At 43.3% G+C, this 20,590-nt stretch overlaps 1 protein-coding gene across 4 annotated transcripts; it reads right to left on the reverse strand.

Annotated features, from left to right (window-relative positions):
- Positions 1-505: 505 nt before the first annotated feature.
- LOC139535862 (fidgetin-like protein 2) lies at positions 506-17,980 on the reverse strand. 4 transcript variants are annotated; one of them, XR_011667209.1, is made up of 3 exons: positions 17,817-17,980; positions 17,108-17,151; positions 15,937-16,593 (listed from the first exon to the last, which is right to left on the reverse strand). XR_011667209.1 is itself a non-coding variant. In XM_071335725.1 (2 exons), the coding sequence occupies exon 2, from the start codon at positions 6,222-6,224 to the stop codon at positions 5,100-5,102; it is 1,125 nt and encodes a 374-aa protein (XP_071191826.1). In that variant the 5' UTR covers positions 6,225-6,235; positions 17,817-17,966; the 3' UTR covers positions 506-5,099. The 4 variants fall into 4 exon arrangements, 2 of the variants coding, with proteins under 2 accessions (XP_071191826.1, XP_071191825.1); XM_071335725.1 differs by lacking the exons at positions 15,937-16,593; positions 17,108-17,151 and adding an exon at positions 506-6,235 and having other exon boundaries at positions 17,817-17,966; XM_071335724.1 differs by lacking the exons at positions 15,937-16,593; positions 17,108-17,151; positions 17,817-17,980 and adding exons at positions 506-6,235; positions 7,275-7,597.
- Between the last annotated feature and the right edge of the window lie 2,610 nt (positions 17,981-20,590).

A 20,590-nucleotide genomic window follows, 5' to 3' on the forward strand; every position in this document is an offset into this window, starting at 1 on the left:
TTCAGTTGTATTTGGTTATCTACCTAGCAACTCATCTGTATTCTGATTAGTCAGATGTTAATTGTTTGACTTAGAACAGGAACTACTTGAGTTGATGCATGGCTGTAACTGTGGTCATTTCATAATGGGCGCGTTCTTCTGCTCAGAAGTTGCTGACACCTGCCAGGTCCTAAAACGCCTGGATAGATATTTTACATATCAGCTAACCACATCATATGTTTAAAAAATCTGTCGGTCGATGACAGAGTCGATGACGTGGCCACACAACCATTGGGGGAACGCGACCCAAGTAAATCTGCAATAGAGTAATCAGTCTCCATCCAGTGTTGTCTACATAAAGAGTCATCCGTCCACCATCTAAAGAACCCACAAATGATCCAGGTGTTTTCTTCCCATGGACAGGTCAGTAAAACAGCTATCCAGGTACCCATCATGTTGTAGGCACACTCATCATGACCTGCAAATTACACGATTTTGGTGATAAGAAAACAAACTGGAGACAGAGTTGGGCATTATCTCTTCATTTCCATTAAACATTTTTATTTTAAAATAGCCTTTTGTGAGGTAGACTAAAACAGTTCAAGAATCATCATCATTATTCCATAACAGACGTGAAACAACAGGAAATAAATATTTCCATGACCGTCTTCAAAATGAGGTAGAAATGGTTAGAGAATGTACAAGATATAATAATACTACTGTATTAAAAAGATAGTGTTGAAATCCCACTTTTGTTGGACAAACTTATCTCCACATACACCTTCATATTGGTGACGCTGAAGAACATCATCAACTTGGGACAACAACAAAGAAAGGAGGCCAGGCTAACCTCATTATTAGTAATTGTGACTTAAAGCTTAATGCACATTGCATTATGTGTGTTAATTTACTTGTTGCTAAGCGCTTTTCCAATTCATAAATTATCTGGATTGTGAAACTATTTTCTCAGCCCTTCACAGTCAGCACTCAGAACTGATACAATTCTATAATGCTAACAAAAAGGTAAATGTTTAATGCTAACAAAAAGTGTATATTAAATTATTATTTGGCACTGATGCAATCCACTGTGTACATATTTTGTTATTGGGAATGTTTTGCTGGTGCAGATGATTCAAGAGCTGCTGAAACAACTGAAATATGTATGAAGGTCTGAAACCTAGGACACTTACTAGCACAACCTCTGCAAAATACTGTTCATGTTCTCTGGATCTGGAAGGATTTTTTAAATTATATTGAACTGAATGTTAAAAATAAAGATTCTGAGCCCCAACAGTTTGCAAATGTATAAGAAGGATATCATATATGTCACACTTTATACCCAGGATGATGTGGTAGCCTTGGACATGTACAGTATGTCTGTCTGCTTGGAACAAAGCAGCTACAGTAATAGCCCTTAGCTACAGAATAAACATATTTTGCAAATATATTCAATAATTATGTTGCTTATCCAATGCCCTGGTTAACCTATAGCTATAACATTTTTTTGTTCTATTATGAAAACTTGGCATATTTAGAATAAAGGGGGTTTAGGAAGAATGTATTATTTCTACAGCTGTGATATTTTTGGTGGTTCTTGAGGCTCTGATGTTGTTTTCACCACTGTCCTGAGGTAATAGATCAGTATTATAATAGGCACAGTGAGGTCTATAGAGGCCCAGCAGCTGTACACGGCTACTATAGAAAACACAAAGTAGAGGGGGGACTGGAGAAAGGAACTGTTACTGAGGTGTATAGTCACATAGAGTTAAGACATTTCAGAAACATACCTAATGTAATTTCTAGGGTACGTTGATAGGAAGGTATTTGATGGATGTAGACATTCACTTCTGACGTCAAGCAAAGCTTTTATGTTTGAGCACTACAGGCTGAAAGTTGTCATTTGCATTTTGTCACAGGTTGTCAACGTTTGTCCAGAAAAAGTGTTTCTTCCACTTTGCTAACTACATAACACTTAATGAAGATCATCACTCCACCAAAATCTAGATGGGAAATAAATCGACACATGAAGAAAATATGTTTTATATATCTAAAAAAAATTATTGATGTACATTATGGTATCTATTATCCTTTGAATAAAATATATTGAATTACATTCTACGTTTCAGGCATTGGTAGGAATCTCAAGTTTCAATTCACAAGTTGGGTGTGGGTGTTCAAATATTTGAATCTACGTGGCCGTGCCTGTGTGTGCATGCTTATGTATAAGTGTGTGTGGGGACGTGTGAGTGTTTGTGCATGTGTGTGTGTGTGTGTGCGCACAAACGCTAATATTGGTGGCCCTAAAAGCTCTTTGTTCCCTGAAGTGTACAGTATGTCTGTATTACACCAGCCATGACTCCATTATATTCTCCATAAAGTTCCCTACAAACACCAGAAGGTAATACATACATACATACATACATTCTTTTACAATACAACAATCTTCCTGAGTATTCAATAACAAGACTACATATATTTCTTTAAAAAGGCAAAAATAAAAAAGAATGTATACATCAAAAACACAAGCAGACTCCGATTTTAGGATTCTAAGAGTATCTCTATGAAAACGGCACATTTGCATTGGTTTGACAGTGTACTCTTTAGTAAACTCTGGAAAAAAAAGAAACGCCCCTTTTTCAGGACCCTGTCTTTCAAAGATCATTTGTAAAAATCCAAATAACTTCACAGATCTTCATTGTAAAGGGTTTAAACACTGGTTCCCATGCTTGTTCAATGAACCATAAACATTTAATGAACATGCACCTGTGGAACGGTCGTAAAGACACTAACAGCTTACAGATAGTAGGCAATTAAGGTCACAGTTATCAAAACTTAGGACACTAAAGAGGCCTTTCTACTGACTCTGAAAAACACCAAAATAAATATTCCCAGGGTCCCTGCTCATCTGCGTGAATGTGACTTAGGCATGCTGCAAGGAGGTATGAGGACTGCAGATGTGGCCAGAGCAATAAATTGCAATGTCCGTACTGTGAGACGCCTAAGACAGCTGATCGTCCTCGCAGTGGCAGACCACATGTAACAACACCTGCACACGATCGGTACGAACATAACACCTGCGGGACAGGTACAGGATGGCAACAACAACTGCCAGAGTTACACCAGGAATGCACAATCCCTCCATCAGTGCTCAGGCTGTCCCCAATAGGCTGAGAGAGGCAGGACTGAGGGCTTGTAGGCCTGTTGTAAGGCAGGTCCTCACCAGACTTCATTGACAACAACGTCGGCTATGGGCACAAACCAAACCCACTGTCGCTGGACCAGACAGGACTGGGAAAAAGTGCTCTTCACTGACGAGTCGCGGTTTTGTCTCACCAGGGGTGATGGTCGGATTCGCGTTTATCGTCGAAGGAATGAGCGTTACACCGAGGCCTGTACTCTGGAGCGGGATCGATTTGGAGGTGGAGGGTCCGTCATGGTCTGGGGCGGTGTGTCAAGCATCATCGGACTGAGCTTGTTGTCATTGCAGGCAATCTCAACACTGTGCGTTACAGAGAAGACATCCTCCTCCCTCATGTGGTACCCTTCCTGCAGGCTCATCTTGACATGACCCTCCAGCATGACAATGCCACCAGCCATACTGCTCGTTCTGTGCGTGATTTCCTGCAAGACAGTAATGTCAGTGTTCTGCCATGGCCAGCGAAGAGCCTGGATCTGGCAAATCTGGTGCAGTCCATGAGGAGGAGATGCACTGCAGTATTTAATGCAGCTGGTGGCCACACCAGATACTGACTGTTACTTTTGATTTTGACCCCCCCCCCCCCCCTTTGCTCAGGGACACATTATTCAATTTCTGTTAGTCACATGTCTGTGGAACTGGTTCAGTGTATGTCTCAGTTGTTGAATGTTATGTTCATACAAATATTTACACATGTTAAGTTTGCTGAAAATTAACGCAGTTGATAGTGAGAGGACTTTTTTTGCTGAGTTTATATGCTGTAGTTAAAATTCTCTCTCTCTCGAGTCTGTTTCTACAAGTATCTCTTTCTGCAGGTTTAAGTATTTGAATGTATTGATAGAGCTGCATGTAACACTGCATAATGAACAATAGTTAACCTAATTTCAGTTTTTGACAAAATAAGCAATGCATAGTATAGAGAATCATTGTACCATCTAAACTGTTGTGAAATATATTTTCAATAACCAAAAATATTGTATTTTCAGCTGTTTAAAGCTGTTGTACAAAACCGAAAGTAAAAGAAGCAAAAACTAAAGAACGGGAAGTATAGAAATAGCACACATAGAATAGATCTACTGCTTCTTAGGCTTGCTTTCGATGAGAATAACATATCTATAACTCACATTTCTATGTGAATTTGGTCAGGTTGCCCAAAAAGTTACATATTGCAGCTTTAACAGAAAAAGAAAAAGAGTGAGTGAGTGAAACAAACTGAGAAAAAGCAGGGACGGGAAAACATGGTGAAAATGGAGAGAAAGATGGAGAAATAACATAGAAACACTGTCAAAAGAAAACAGGGAAAAGGGAAGGGGGGAGAGGGGGACATTCGTTTCAAAGCGAGTTGTATAGAGGCACCAAGCCTCAGAAGAGCTGTCATTGTGCTCGTGGTGTCATGTTATTAAAGTACATCACATCAATTATGTTCTTCTCTACTTTTTGGTCTGAAAGGTTATGATTCTTATGGTGCTGTAGGAGGTAATAGAGTCAAACGTCCTTTCCATATCAAGTGGCCACTCCAATTAAGAGAGCAACGCTTCAAAACAACAACATTGCAATGTCACTGTCGTAGCAGATTGGGAAATAAATAGGATCCTGAGAGAAGCGGTCGGTAATCCATTGACTGCCTGATTTAGCCCTATCCATCTAGATCCCTCCCTCTGTCCTCACACCACCCCACCATACCCATACAGGACAAAGTGCCCCTTGACTCTGGAGAAAATCTAAGAATGAAAATGATATAAGATAGGAGGCGGATTCAAGTCATTTGCCATTTTCTCTCCTTTCTGGTTAGATCACATGACCTCTCATTGCAAAATCCAATTATTATTGCCCCCAGTTTTTGTCAGAGTAAGTACTCTACTTGGTTTTCAAATAACAATAAAACCGAGGGACCCCCAGAGAGTTTTCCTTTCAAGTGCCTGAACTAGCGTCCTCCAGTTGGGTCCTCAGATCGTGCATGTGACACAGGCATCTTCATGGCCAGCCTCTGATGTGGGAAGCCATGTTCCCCTCCTCCCCCACTCTCCCCCCCTAGGCCTGAGGAGGGGCTGTACTCCCCCTGCCCACCATAAGGAGGCGACACCAGAGGCTTGCCGGGCTTGTAGGCCTGGACTTCTGAGCCCGCTATGTCGTAGTCGTTGCCGTGACCATTGCCGTGGCTCTTGCTGTGGCCGTTGCCGTACTTCCTGTACCGCGAGCCATCTCCTCCTCCCTCCTCTCCCTCTTCCGCCATCTCAAAGGCCTTGCGTTTCAGCGGCCCTCCTGTCTCAGAGCCGGCCCCTAGGCTGTGACTGGGGTAGCCATAGCTGCTCCCCTCCATGGTGGACCGGGGGGTCAGGGGGGTAGGGGTGCTCAGTCCAGAGGGGAGGTAGGAGGCACTGGGGTGGCTGTGGCTGTAGCTGGCTGCCAGGCTGGTCTGGAGGTGGGGGTAGCAGCCTGGCGGGTAGTTGTATACAGGGTTGGTAGGGTTGTAGCTGGACACCAGGATGGGGGTGGTTTGCAGAGAGGCTGGGGGAAGTGCTGAGCCGGGCTGGAGGCAGTATCCTGAGGAGAGGTAGGTGCTGTTGTAGGAGAGGGGGTAGTCCTGAGAGGGGGGGCCATTACAGGAGCCACCACCACTATACCCAGGGTCAGAGGTCAAGTTACTGTTCACCACCGTCACACTGCCCGTGCCAGGGAGGCCCACTGATGCTGATCCCACTTTGGCCCCCGCTGCCAGGGCCTCCAGCGCAGGGTAACACTCCATGCCCTGCCCCAGGGCCCAGGGCTCAGTCTCACTCTTCAGGAAGGTCCCAAGCTCTGAGTAAGCCCCTGGGGCAGGCCTTTCGTAGGGCAGCTCCAGGCCTGAGTACTTTTCGGCATAGCGTTTTAACAAGGAAGAGGCGGTGAGGGCAGAGATGTCGTCGCTGGCCCAGGGGTATCCGGCTGCAGTGGTGTAACCACGTGAGTCGTGTTTGTGGGCAGAGGGAGGGGAGGTGGTGGAAGACACATCCAGGTGCTGCTCAGGCCACTGGGACAGGGGGGCCGCGTGCTCCGGAGACCAGTGCATCTTCAACAGACCTACAGACCCACAGAGAGAGGACAGGGAGAGCATGGTTATTCACCACGTATTACATTTTGTCAGGTGCCACAAAGAGAGACCTCGGAAAATTACAATTGGCTCAGAACAGGGCATCACGGCTGACCTTTAAATGTACATGGAGATTTAACATTAATAATATGCATGTAAATCTCTCATGGCTCAAAGTGGAGAGATTGACTTCATCACTACTTGTTTTTGTATGAAGTGTTTACATGCTGAATGCACCAACATGTCTGTTTAAACTACTAGAACACAACGTGGACACCCATGCATACCCCACAAGACATGCCACCAGAGGTCTCTTCACAATCCCCAAGTCAACAACAGACTATGGGAGGCGCACAGTACTACATAGAGCCATGAGTACATGGAACTCTATTCCACATCATGTAACTGATGCAAGCAGTAGAATCAGATAAAAAATACACCTTATGGAACAGCGGGGACCGTGAAGAGACACACACACAGGTACAGACACATGATAAGACACACACTCTACACACGTACACATGGATTTTGTATTGTAGATATGTGGTAGTAGAGTAGTGGCCTGAGGGAACACACTTAATGTGTTGGGAAAGTGTTATGAAATGTAATGTCATATAATTTTTTTAATTGTATATAACTGCCTTAATGTTGCTGGACCCCAGGAAGAGTAGCTGCTGCCTTGGCAGGAACTAATGGGGATCCATAATAAATACAAAATCCATCAGTCCAGTTTTAGAGCAGAGATAACTGCAAATTATTCAGGTTCAGATAACCATACCACACTGGTAATACACTAACTAAATGCAAATAGATTGAGTTTATACAAGATAAAATACAACAAAGTTCCACTTTACTCAAGGTTTCATGGAGATTGACTTCTTTCTCACTTGAAAACCCAAGGAAATAAGATTTTCTAAAAAACATTACAGTCCCGCTGACCAGCAGAGCCCATTATCATGTCTTTGCTTAGCAATCCCTCTTCTCCCCAGTGCCCCACACTGCTCCTACAGTTCTACCCGCGGAGGGTACCTTGTGTTCTGAGCTCCTCCATGCCTAATCGTCATGAACAACACAGCCCCTGGCCTGGTCTCCAGGGCGATAAGCCCCTATCAGCCGCCCCGCTCCCCTCTGTCCTGCTCTCTCACTGGGATCATTGTTGTCCCTCTGTACGGGGCTCTGTGTGTGAGACCCCCACTCTACTCATTCTAACACGAACACACACACACATACAAACAACCGCATACACACTCACACACGCACATTAGTGCAGTGGTTTCCGTTGGTGCAGTGATCAACCATTTTGATTGGCTTTGCAGGCTGCGTGTCTTTGAGCAGGCATTAGGCTGACATTCCAGGCATTGCAGAGTATTATTAAACTGTCCTGACCCTTTGAGCCTGGGCCAGAGGGACTACAACAGAACTGAGAGGGGGAGGGAGGGAGGGAAAGAGGGAAAGAGGGGAAAGAGAGAGAGAAAGGTGGAGACAGAGAGGGGGGGAGAGAGGGAGCAAAGAGAAACCTATGGTTGTTCACATGCTTTACCAGTCTCCCCTATACTAGTTAGTTGCGTGGAGGTGAGCGTTTATGAGCTCAGTGTTGAGTTTGTTTACACTACAACTCTGTAGCGTCTGGTGCCTACATCTGACTGTCTGCTCTCTCCATACACTTAACAGTGTTTTTGTGTGCCCACACAAATACACGCACACAAATACACACTCTTTAGCGACGGAGCTTTGTTCAGTCTTGAAGCTCCCGACCAGCTGACCTGGTTTTGAGAGTCTGTGTTGGATCAGGGTTAAATCGAGGTAAAGAATAAACACAATCCACACGGACACATCTACAGTATACTAGAGTGTACATACAAAGGCTTACACAAAGTGACTTCAAGGGAAACACACCTATACACATACACACTCTCCGAGACACAGACTAACCCACACATGCACATACACTGTACATGGGGATATACACAAACACACACAGTCTGAGTAATTCTCACTGAGATGGGAGCCCTCTCTAATCAAGATGAGACATTTTCTACTGTACCAGGCTTAATCTATGTTCTGTAAACCTAATCTACACTCAAACTGTCTGAAGACTGAATGAAGTCGGGAATCAGGATCAGACTGGTCCCGACTGGACTGGAGACAATCACAACAACACAATTATGGATTAGGAGATGCAAAGCTAGTGTGTGTGTGTGTGTGTGTGTGATTTTTTTTGCGCATGCATACAGTACTTGTGTGTTTGTGTGCACAAACATGTCTATGCTTACAGTAGTAGTGATTCATAAAGGAGGGTGAGGAGATTGCAGGAAGGATTAGGGAAAACAGTGAGTATATAACACAGCTATCTGTAGCAGAGGATGTATGGGGAGTAGGGTATGGAGGAGGGCCCACTTTCTAATGGCTTTTTAATCATTAGGTATGTGTGGTTTTTGTTTCTCATCTATTGCTGTCCTGTTGTTGGAAGCATATTCTTGTTGTTTATGATTTTGAACGGCGTTGAAACTTCACTCTGGGTGATCATACAAAACATGGCAGAGACAAAATGTGTTCTCAAATTGTTCGAACTCAATTGTTCGCACAAACCTCCTATTGATATTTAAATGTGCGTAAATAGGATGCTTTACGCATGTTTGAAATGTCAATGGGAGGTTTGTTCGAAAGTTTGAAATTATGCACGCATATCTGAAATTAGGATTTGCGCTATAGTATCTCATGATGGATTGAATGATGTCAGAAGTGTGAAACAGTGACTTATACTGTAGCGCAAGACACTGGTTCCAAATAGTGCTACTTGTGTGCATTGCATGATTCTAACCGTTTACTAAACTCTGGTTCTATAATCAAATCAAACATTATTTGTCACATGTGCCGAATACAACAAGTGTAGACTTTACTGTGCTTACTTGCAAGCCCTTAATTCTTGCAACTATAGGGGGTGCTGTTCCGCATTAGCATTTTTTGGTCTCCAAATTAAACTGCCTCGTGCTCAATTCTTGATCGTACAATATGCATATTATTGTTATTATTGGATAGAAAACACTTTCTAATTTCTATAGCCGTTGGAATTTTGTCTCTGAGTGGTACAGAACTACTTCTACAGCACTTTTCCTGACAGGGAGTCAGATTTCAGAAATTTTTACCCCTGATCTGGGGTCGGTTTTAAGGTGCCTGAACATGATATGGAGAAACCGACACTGCCTACGTCTTCCTCTGGGTGTCAGTACGTCATCACGCTTTGAATGGAGTCGATTGCACAATCAGAGCCACTATAAAACAAGAAGACGTGGAAGTACCGTCCTTTCCCTTCGCGCGTTTTACGCAAGATGAACATCGGACTTGCCTCTTTCCAAATGGTTGTTTAGCCAGTGATATTTCTCCGGTCATGTTTTTAGTCGTTATAGTTGTTAAAAACATCATAATGTAGTTAATTTGAACCGTTTTATAGCAATTCATATCCGTTTAGTGCGATTTTGAGGAATTTCTTTGTCGTGCACTTTGAAGCTTTGGTCACGTTTCGGGGTCTCGGTTGATGTTAGTGGACATTTCGAAGGACAGAGGACATCTATCGATCAAAAGAAGATTAGACCCAAGAAAGGATACATTGCCCAAGAATCTGATGGAAAATCACCTCATAGTAAGAAATATTTAATATGATAAATCGTTGTTCTGTCGAAATATTTTAAACGCATAATCCGCCATTTTGTTTGTTATCGCTTCACTTGGCGAACCCTGTATTGCACAGTAAGGATAATTTTAGAAATGTAAATCAGCGGTTGCATTAAGAACTAATTTGTCTTTCGATTCCTGTCAACCCTGTATTTTTTAGTCAAGTATATGATTAGCTTTCGATTAAACTAGATCACTCTGAAAGATGACGTCCGACATTTTGAGGCTTGATTTGCCAGTATTGTCATTGTATAACCACGGTTTTGTATGGCTAAATATGCACATTTTCGAACAAACTCTATATGTATGTTGTAAAATGATGTTACAGGAGTGTCATCGGAAGAATTCTGAGAAGGTTAGTGAAAAAATTAATATATTTTGGCGATGATTACGTTATAGCTCTCTTTGGCTTGAATCGATGCTCTGGTAACGTTTGCACATGTGGTATGCTAACTTATCGATTTATTGTGTTTTCGCTGTAAAACGCTTAGAAAATCTGAAATATTGTCTGGAATCACAAGATCTGGGTCTTTCCATTGCTATGCTTTGTCTATTCTTATGAAATGTTTTATGATGAGTAAATTGGTCATACACGTTGCTCTCTATAGTAATTCTAGTCGAGTTGTGATGGTCGGTGCAATTGTAAACTGTGATTTCTACCTGAAATATGCACTTTTTTCTAACAAAACCTATCCTATACCATAAATATGTTATCAGACTGTCATCTGATGAGGTTTTTTATTGGTTATTGGCTATCAATATCTTAGTTTAGCCGAATTGGTGATAGCTACTGGTGGAGAGAAAAAATGGTGGACAAAGAAATTGTGTATTTTGCTAACGTGTTTAGCTAATAGATTTACATATTGTGTCTTCCCTGTAAAACATTTTAAAAATCTGAAATGGTGGCTTTATTCACAAGATCTGTATCTTTCATCTGGTGTCTTGGACTTGTGATTTAATGATATTTAGATGCTACTATCTACTTGTGAAGCTATGCTAGCTATGCTAATCAGTGTGTGGGGGGGGTGGGGGGTGATCCCGGACCCGGGGTAGAGGCTCGTGAAAGGTTAACCAACAATGCAGTTCTGACGTTTAGACCTAACCCAGACCCTAACCCAATGTTTTGAGTGTGTGTATGGATCTAACATGTTGTGCAAATGAGAGTTGACTGAGTGTGTTTGTGTGTATGTATCCGTGTGGCGTACGTGCGGACACTGTCGTGGGGACCCCAAACAGAAACAGCTGTTTTGAGCAGAGGAACCTTCTCTCTCTGTGTCCAGCCTGTCCCTCAGCTCCTATTGTCTCCCCACGTCCCCTAACAAAGCCACAGGGACCCTATTGTCTGACAGCAGATCCTATAAGAACTCAAACATCTCACTAACTCAGACCACCAGCTCCATATATCCACCAGCAGACTGACAGTTTACAAGATGTGTGTGTGTGTGTGTGTGTGTGTGTGTGTGTGTGTGTGTGTGTGTGTGTGTGTGTGTGTGTGTGTGTGTGTGTGTGTGTGTGTGTGTGTGTGTGTGTGTGTGTGTGTGTGTGTGTGTGTGTGTGTGTGTGTGTGTGTGTGTGTGTGTGTGTGTGTGTGTGTGTGTGTGTGTGTGTGTGTGTGTGTGTGTGTGTGTGTGTGTGTGTGTGTGTGTGTGTGTGTGTGTGTGTGTGTGTGTGTGTGTGTGTGTGTGTGTGTGTAATGAGTAGTCCCAAAAGGATAGTGGCTCCTGAAATCTGAGACCTGGAGGAAGTGAGATAGAGTTACAGCCCCCCTGTTCATCCACCACACACGCACACACTCTCCCTGTCACTCACTCACACACACACACCAGCCTCCTCCTGCTCCCCGGGGGTCAAGGCTAACTCTACACCCCAGCTTTTGTTTTCCTGCCTCAAGGACTAAGGCCCTCACATGGATCCAACACACCTCATGGGACCAGGGGGCCAGTAAAACAGGCATATTGTGCATGTGTGTGTGCCTGAGCAACGAACAGGGAACAGAGGGCTTGTAAACAAGAGCTTGATCAATCCAATCAGAGGATGGTTAGTATGTGCCCCCCCCCCCCCCTAGTCCAGCTTTCAACACCATCCACTCTGTCTGAAGATCTGACCCCCCCTCCCCCCTCCACTCCACTCCACTGCAGCCAGCCTGTGAGAGAGCAGCTTAGTCTCGCTGGACTGGTCCTAATTACATAGCCGGGTAGAGCGATGATATAGCTTCTGCTCTCTCTCTCTCTTTCTCGGTCTCTCTCTCTCCCTATACCTACCGTCAATCACCAACGATGACCAGTGTGCAAATTACCATTCCACAGCCAGCAGAGACATAATATGTGCTGTTCAGGTTTGTGTTCTCTAGAACTCACAACACCACAAATCACTAAGACTGGAGAGACCAAACCCACTGATGATGTTCCTCATTTTCAGATGTTCAACCTTTTCAACAATCAACACACACTCTTATTCAGAATAAGATAATGCTTCTAATCTAAATGAAAGAATCTGATCATTCAACCTATGGGCCAGAGTTATGTACATGCACATGATTGATGCGAGCAGAAGAGCTGCTGGTGTGAATTCTTTCCCCCTCTTGGTAGCGGTCCACTCCATGGTCAGTATTAGCAATTAAGGGTTAATCAGACGAATAGTGGAGAGAGAAAGGCAGGGATGCAGGGAGGCGGGGGGAGGGGCACATGAACAGCTCAAATAAGCGAAGAGAAATGACAGTCCATCATTACTTTAAGACATGAAGGTCAGTCAATGTGGAAAATGCCAAGAACTTTGAAAGTTTCTTCAAGTGCAGTTGCAAAAACCATCAAGCGCTATGATGAAACTGGCTCTCATGAGGATCGCCACAGGAAAGGAAGATCCAGAGTTACCTCTAATGCAGAGGATAAGTTCATTAGAGTTACCAGCCTCAGAAATGGCAGCCCAAATAAATGCTTCAGAGTTCAAGTAACAGACACATCTCAACATCAACTGTTCAGAGTTGACTGCGTGAATCAGGACTTTATTATTATTATTTGAACCTTTATTTAACTAGGCAAGTCAGTTAAGAACAAATTCTTATTTACAATGACGGCCTACCCCTGCCAAACCCGCTGGGCCAATTGTGCGCCGCCCTATGGGACTCCCAATCATGGCCGGATGTGATACAGCCTGGATTCAAACCAGAGAATGTAGTGACGCCTCTTGCACTGAAATGCAGTGCCTTAGACTGCTGTGCCACTCGGGAGCCCTAGTGGTCAAGTTCATGGTTGAATTGCTGCAAAGAAACCACTACTAAAGGACACCAATAACAAAAAGAGACTTGCTTGGGCCAAGAAACACGAGCAATGGACATTAGACCAGTAGAAATCTGTCCTTTGTTATGATGAGTCCAAATTTGAGATTTTTGGTTCCAACCGCCGTGTCTTTGTGAGATGGAGAGTAGGTGAACGGATGATCTCCGCATGTGTGGTTCCCACAAATAGAGCAGGAGGTGTGATGGTGTGGGGGTGCTTTGCTGGTGACACTGTCTGTGGTTTATTTAGAATGCAAGGCACACTTTACCAGCATGGCTACCACAGCATTCTGCAGGGATACGCCATCCCATCTGGTTTGCGCTTAGTGGGACTATAATTTGTTTTTCAACAGGACAATGACCCAAAACACACCTCCAGGCTGTGTAAGGGCTATTTGACCAAGAAGGAGAGTGATGGAGTGTTGCATCAGATGACCTGGCCTACACAATCACCCAACCTTAACCCAATTGAGATGGTTTGGGATGAGTTTAACCGCAGAGTGAAGGAACTGCAGACAACAAGTGCTCAGCATATTGGGGAACTCCTTCAAGGCTGTGGGAAAATCATTCCTCACGAAGCTGGTTGAGAGGATGGCAAGAGTGTGCAAAGCTGTCATCAAGGCCAAGGGTGACTACTTTGAAGAATCTAAAATCTAAAATATATTTTGATTTGTTTAACACTTTTTTTTGGTTACTACATGATTCCATAGGTGTTATTTCATTTTGATGTCTTCACTATTATTCTACAATGTAGAAAATAATTTAAAGAAAGAAAAACCCTTGAATGAATAGGTGTGTCCAAACATTTTACTGGTACTGTACACTGTAGCTGAGATAGTTGACCTGTGTTAATGTGTTGTGTTTGACTGAGATACACAGATAGGTCTGTGCCAGTCGTAAAGATCAGGATGTAAAGTTTGAGTGGTCCGTGCAGGCCGGCCGAGCGGCCAGAGTGAGAGAGAATCCCGGTCATGCTGCAGATAACTCGGGTTGTTGGAATGTCTGGAATTCAACCTGAGATATATTTACACAGCACATATCCTCACCATATGCAAGAGAGAGACCGAGAGAGATGAGAGGACAGCAAAAAAAATAAAGTGTTTGTTTAGGGCCCTGATTAATCACGCTCTATCAGCTGGTCACTCATTATTGGGTGATTTGTATTCGTTAGTACTAATTCAAGCCATTGGTTGGATCAATACGGAACGCATCAGAGGACCAATGGGACATTAATATACAGGGACGCCCGTAAGGACTCTGTGGACCGCCCACCCTCCAACAACCACTCCCCACTGGGCACAGATGTCAATTGAATGTCTATTCCAGATTGGTTCGACGTCATTTCAGTGAAATGACGTAGAAACAACATTGATTTAACCAGTGGACCATTATGGCCACAAAGATCCATACAATACACACGAACTACCTTAGATTCATACTAAAAACACCACAGACACTGAAACTATATGCTATGTACTGTATAAGCATTGGATGCATGGCCCACAAGCACTAGATACTTTACTGGCCAATCAAGCCTGTCAGAGAAGAAGCTACTGTTGTGTCACTTATTTTCTTCCCCTCTCCCATTTCCCCCTCTATCCTGGGTTTTTTAGCAGGGCATGTCCTCCATAGGGCCACAGTGATGTCAATCTACATACCATCAGGTCCTCTTAAAATAAAACATGCATGCAATAGATCATTTGAAGGCTCGCACAGCTACTGCCTGAAAAGCTAAAAGTTACCCTGTCATACTGGAGCAGCAAACTTTTTAGTGTGAAAGCTGTTTTACTTTGAACATTGGTTTTGGTTAAACAGGGCTCTTGTTCTATCTTCCATTCTATCTTTCTACCTCTTTCCCGCTACACCTCTTCTGTGCCCCCCTCTCCCTCAGTGTGTCCATCCATGCCTGTGTAGTTTAGGCCACCCCTCCCCCACACTCAGTCTCTTTCAGCTCACCCACACATGTGGCCGGAGTTGCCTGGCCTCTGCTCATTGTGTCCACTCATATATCAGCCTGCAGCTGACCAGTCCCTCCTCCTGACCATCTGCCTCTCTCTCTCTCGCTCTCTCTCTCTCTGCAATATAAGCCTTTACCACCTAATGAGGACCTTAAATGAGCTGGACTCAAATTTGCTTAACGAGCTGTCATGAACACTATGTTGGCCTGATGTGCACGTTTGTGTGTGTCTGACAGAGAGCGAGAAAGTGTGTGTGCGAGCATGCGTTCCTGTGTGTGAATCCCTACACACCAGTTTAATTAACGCTCATTGACACCCCGTCACTAATGACCTGATTCTCATTCACAGAACCACTTCACCCTGGGCTGTTTACCTACGGGCCACACAAGCTATTCACTATCACATTTATATCACACACTCCTAATTATGACAACTGTGTGAGTCTTTAAAAAACAGGAATGTTACAGATGTACGCTAGGCAAACTCATTTCATACACAAGTCATGTGTGTTCACATAACTCACTCTTTCTTTTCAAAGAACCACAAAATACAATTTGGGAAAATATGCCTATAGTATCTTTCTCTTAGCTTAGCAGGAGTCCTGATAGCACACAGAGGTAGGAAATGTGCGTCCCTAATGCATTATTTCAATCATGTTAGCGTGGTAATCCTGTTAAACCTTCTTCTAATCAATAACCTCAGTCAATATGAGCATATTCATTAGCTTGGCTTAGAGACCCCTCATGCAAAGCACACACGCATATTGAAGCGTAACAATCTACACAGCTTTCACCAACAATACACACCCATTTATGGGAATGCATCACACACAAAAATACCAGACTTTTTGTGTCCTATTAAGTATGTAAAATGAATAACATCCAAAACATACAACATAATAATGTCCACAGAGGCAATCCATGAATTGGTCTAGTTTTACACCAGGAGATAGGAAAGAGTACGGTGGCAAAGTCCAGGGGGGCAGGGCTAATTTGACCATCTGTGAATGGACACAGGGCATAAAATACATAACGAGGTGGGACTGCTCACTGTGACATTGTCAGTCCCAGCCTGACTGTACCAGCACACCTCACTCACATGGAGGAGACGATAAATAGGATATTCTCTACCCCAATACATTGGACAGGAAGATCATTGTTGTTTTAATAGTGGCCTTTCATTGAGAGAACAGAGAGGGAAGGAGAGCAACCAAGCTCTTTCTGTAGGGCGTGACAGGACTGAGCATCTTGCAGCCCTGCTCCCTGGTAAAGAGGAGAGTACTGAGTCCACTCAGAGTTGGTGGGAAGGGGACACACGTTACACATTCTGCTGCTGGCTGGTCCTGCGCTGCTGCTGGCTCTCTGAGTGGGTCTGTCAGTGTTTGTTATGATACACCACTCCATGGCTAGCCTCAGTAACCTCCACTACTCCTACACACTGATGACTGCCAAGGAGAGAGAGCAGGGAGTTAGACAGCGCTGGAAAAATACAACACACACCTATGTATGTAATCACATCAAAAAGCTGTATTCACTCAGTGGTTGTATATTCACATTGAAGTGACCCAAATGCAAACACTTATTCTCATCTTTGAGCACATTAATGCTCCCTCACTCACTAACTCACTAGCTCACTTGCATGTCAAATTCATTAAAAAAATTGTCAGTAATACTACTTACTACTAATACATAATTACTATGACGGAAAGGATTAATGTAATTGAGAGAAATCTAAAACAAAAACACTGGAAAAACATGAGTATTTTTGTACACATTAGGTATATTATTGGAGCTAACAGGAATGGACGTACTCTTCATGAAAGACACGTGCACAATTTAAACCAAACAAAATATAGTGCTGTGTGTGTGTGTGTGTGTGTGTGTGTGTGTGTGTGTGTGTGTGTGTGTGTGTGTGTGTGTGTGTGTGTGTGTGTGTGTGTGTGTGTGTGTGTGTGTTACCGCAGTGCCAAATGCTCGGAAAGGAAGGGAAAAGCTTCTGCCCTCTGATTGCAAAACAGCAACACCACCATCAGAAGAAAAAAGACTAAAGAGTTTCCAATTCTCTGCACCCACCAACGCCTCCTCACACATTAGCACAGTTACACACACGCACCAAAAACAGCAATCAGAACTTTGTACTTTGTCAAGTGTTGAAGAATACAGATGTGTTATTCCCATACAAAGCAAAAATACAGGAAGCAGGATAAAAATATAAAGATAACTGAGGAATCTGGGAATATATGAGATGATCAAAATTTACATAATAGACACATCCCACTGGGCACTGACATCAATTCAACGTTTATTCCATGTTGGTTGGAAACAACGTTGATTCAACCAGTATGTACACAGTGAGATGGTAGAGAGAAAAAAAACATGTTAATAAAGATTGAGAATCATTTTGAATATTTGTATGAGAGGAGAAAGCTATCTTGAATCAACAGCAGGTTTAGAGGGGAAGAAATATAGTGACAACACAAAACCGGTTACGGGAGTGAGAGAAGAGAAAATCAGAGAAAAGCAGAAAAGAGGAGGAATGTGGAGAGCACAGCGTGATAAGACAAACAAGAGGGATAAAGAATCATTTGGTATGGGAGAGAAATAAAGCAGGAAGAAGAAAGAAATAGAAGGAAAGGAGGAAATGCTCTAAAACAAAATCCAAGCCTACCTGCTCATGCTTGTATTTCCTTGATATGATGGGTTCTATCTGGAAGCCAATAGAATGACCCACACAGTAAGGCAGTGTTTTTCCACTTCTGGGACTCTATCCTTCTCTGCTCTCCCACTCTACCCCTCCTTCTCGCTCCCCTAGTGACAACAGAGCAGCACATACATCCCCTCCCCCATCCACTCCTCCCCTCCCCCTCTCCATCCCTCTCTTTTGTTAAAAACTATTTAAGCAGGAGGGAGAGAGGCAAAAAGTGACCAATCATGACGTGTCAGAGAGGAGCCTGTATTCCCCTGCGGATTGTGCGTGTGCGTGTGTGTGTGCGTGTGTGTGTGTGTGTGTGTGTGAGAGAGAGAGACCCCAATTAGACCCAACCAAATCATGAGAAAACAAATATATAATTACTTGACACATTGGAAATAATTAACAAAAAATGCTATTTGGCCCTAAACAGAGAGTACACAGTAGTAGAATACCTGACCACTGTGACCGACCCAAACTTAAGGAAAGCATGTACAGACTCAGTGAGCATAGCCTTGCTATTGAGAAAGGCCACCGTAGGCAGACCTGGCTCTCAAGAGAAGACAGGCTATGTGCACATTGCCCACAAAATGAAGTGGAAACTGAGCTGCACTTCCTAAACTCCTGCCAAATGTATGACCATATTAGAGACACATATTTCCCTCAGATTACACAGATCCACAAAGAATTTGAAAACAAACCCAATTTTGATAAACTCCCATATCTACTGGGTGAAATACCACAGTGTGCCATCACAGCAGCAAGATTTGTGACCTGTTGCCACAAGAAAAAGGGCAACCAGTGAAGAACAAACACCATTGTAAATACAACCCATATTTATGTTTATTTATTTTCCCTTTTGTACTTTAACAATTTGCACATCGTTACAACACTGTATATAGACATAATATTGCATTTGAAATGTCTTTATTCTTTTGGAACTTCTGTGAGAGTAATGTTTACTGTAAATTTGTATTGCTTATTTCACTTTTGTTAATTATCTACTTCACTTGCTTTGGCAATGTTAACTTATCTTTCCCATGCCAATAAAGCCCTTGAATTGTAATTGAATTACATTGAGAGATAGAGAGAGGATTGGTGTTTTTCTGATTGTGTGACTGGTACACTGAGTATTAAACACACATTCATCATACATAGATACAGTGGGGAGAACAAGTATTTGATACACTGCCGATTTTGCAGGTTTTCCTACTTACAAAGCATGTAGAGGTCTGTAATTTTTATCATAGGTACACTTCAACTGTGAGAGACGGAATCTAAAACAAAAATCCAGAAAATCACATTGTATGATTTTTAAGTAAATAATTTGCATTTTATTGCATGACATAAGTATTTGATACATCAGAAAAGCAGAACTTAATATTTGGTACAGAAACCTTTGTGTGCAATTACAGAGATCATACGTTTCCTGTAGTTCTTGACCAGGTTTGCACACACTGCAGCAGGGATTTTGGCCCACTCCTCCATACAGACCTTCTCCAGATCCTTCAGGTTTCGGGGCTGTCGCTGGGCAATACGGACTTTCAGCTCCCTCCAAAGATTTTCTATTGGGTTCAGGTCTGGAGACTGGCTAGGCCACTCCAGGACCTTGAGATGCTTCTTACGGAGCCACTCCTTAGTTGCCCTGGCTATGTGTTTCGGGTCGTTGTCATGCTGGAAGAACCAGCCACGACCCATCTTCAATGCTCTTACTGAGGGAAGGAGGTTGTTGGCCAAGATCTCGCGATACATGGCCCCATCCATCCTCCCCTCAATACGGTGCAGTCGTCCTGTCCCCTTTGCAGAAAAGCATCCCCAAAGAATGATGTTTCCACCTCCATGCTTCACGGTTGGGATGGTGTTCTTGGGGTTGTACTCATCCTTCTTCTTCCTCCAAACACGGCGAGTGGAGTTTAGACCAAAAAGCTCTATTTTTGTCTCATCAGACCACATGACCTTCTCCCATTCCTCCTCTGGATCATCCAGATGGTCATTGGCAAACTTCAGACGGGCCTGGACATGCGCTGGCTTGAGCAGGGGGATCTTGCGTGCGCTGCAGGATTTTAATCCATGACGGCATGGTGTGTTACTAATGGTTTTCTTTGAGACTGTGGTCCCAGCTCTCTTCAGGTCATTGACCAGGTCCTGCCGTGTAGTTCTGGGCTGATCCCTCACCTTCCTCATGATCATTGATGCCCCACGAGGTGAGATCTTGCATGGAGCCCCAGACCGAGGGTGATTGACCGTCATCTTGAACTTCTTCCATTTTCTAATAATTGCGCCAACAGTTGTTGCCTTCTCACCAAGCTGCTTGCCTATTGTCCTGTAGCCCATCCCAGCCTTGTGCAGGTCTACAATTGTATCCCTGATGTCCTTACACAGCTCTCTGGTCTTGGTCATTGTGGAGAGGTTGGAGTCTGTTTGATTGAGTGTGTGGACAGGTGTCTTTTATACAGGTAACGAGTTCAAACAGGTGCAGTTAATACAGCTAATGAGTGAAGAACAGGAGGGCTTCTTAAAGAAAAACTAACAGGTCTGTGAGAGCCGGAATTCTTACTGGTTGGTAGGTGATCAAATACTTATGTCATGCAATAAAATGCAAATTAATTACTTAAAAATCATACAATGTGATTTTCTGGATTTTTGTTTTAGATTCCGTCTCTCACAGTTGAAGTGTACCTATGATAAAAATTACAGACCTCTACATGCTTTGTAAGTAGGAAAACTTGCAAAATCGGCAGTGTATCAAATAC

This window comes from Salvelinus alpinus, chromosome 12 (assembly GCF_045679555.1).
Source record: "Salvelinus alpinus chromosome 12, SLU_Salpinus.1, whole genome shotgun sequence".
NCBI lineage: Eukaryota > Metazoa > Chordata > Actinopteri > Salmoniformes > Salmonidae > Salvelinus > Salvelinus alpinus.

Bases quoted from the DNA above. Each gene is read 5' to 3' on its own strand.
- LOC139535862 (XM_071335724.1), bottom strand. From the start codon at position 7,296: ATGGAGGAGCTCAGAACACAAG. The intron at 6,236-7,274 runs GTACCCTCCGCG...GTGGGTCTGTAG, and splicing joins GGAGGAGCTCAGAACACAAG to GTCTGTTGAAGATGCACTGG.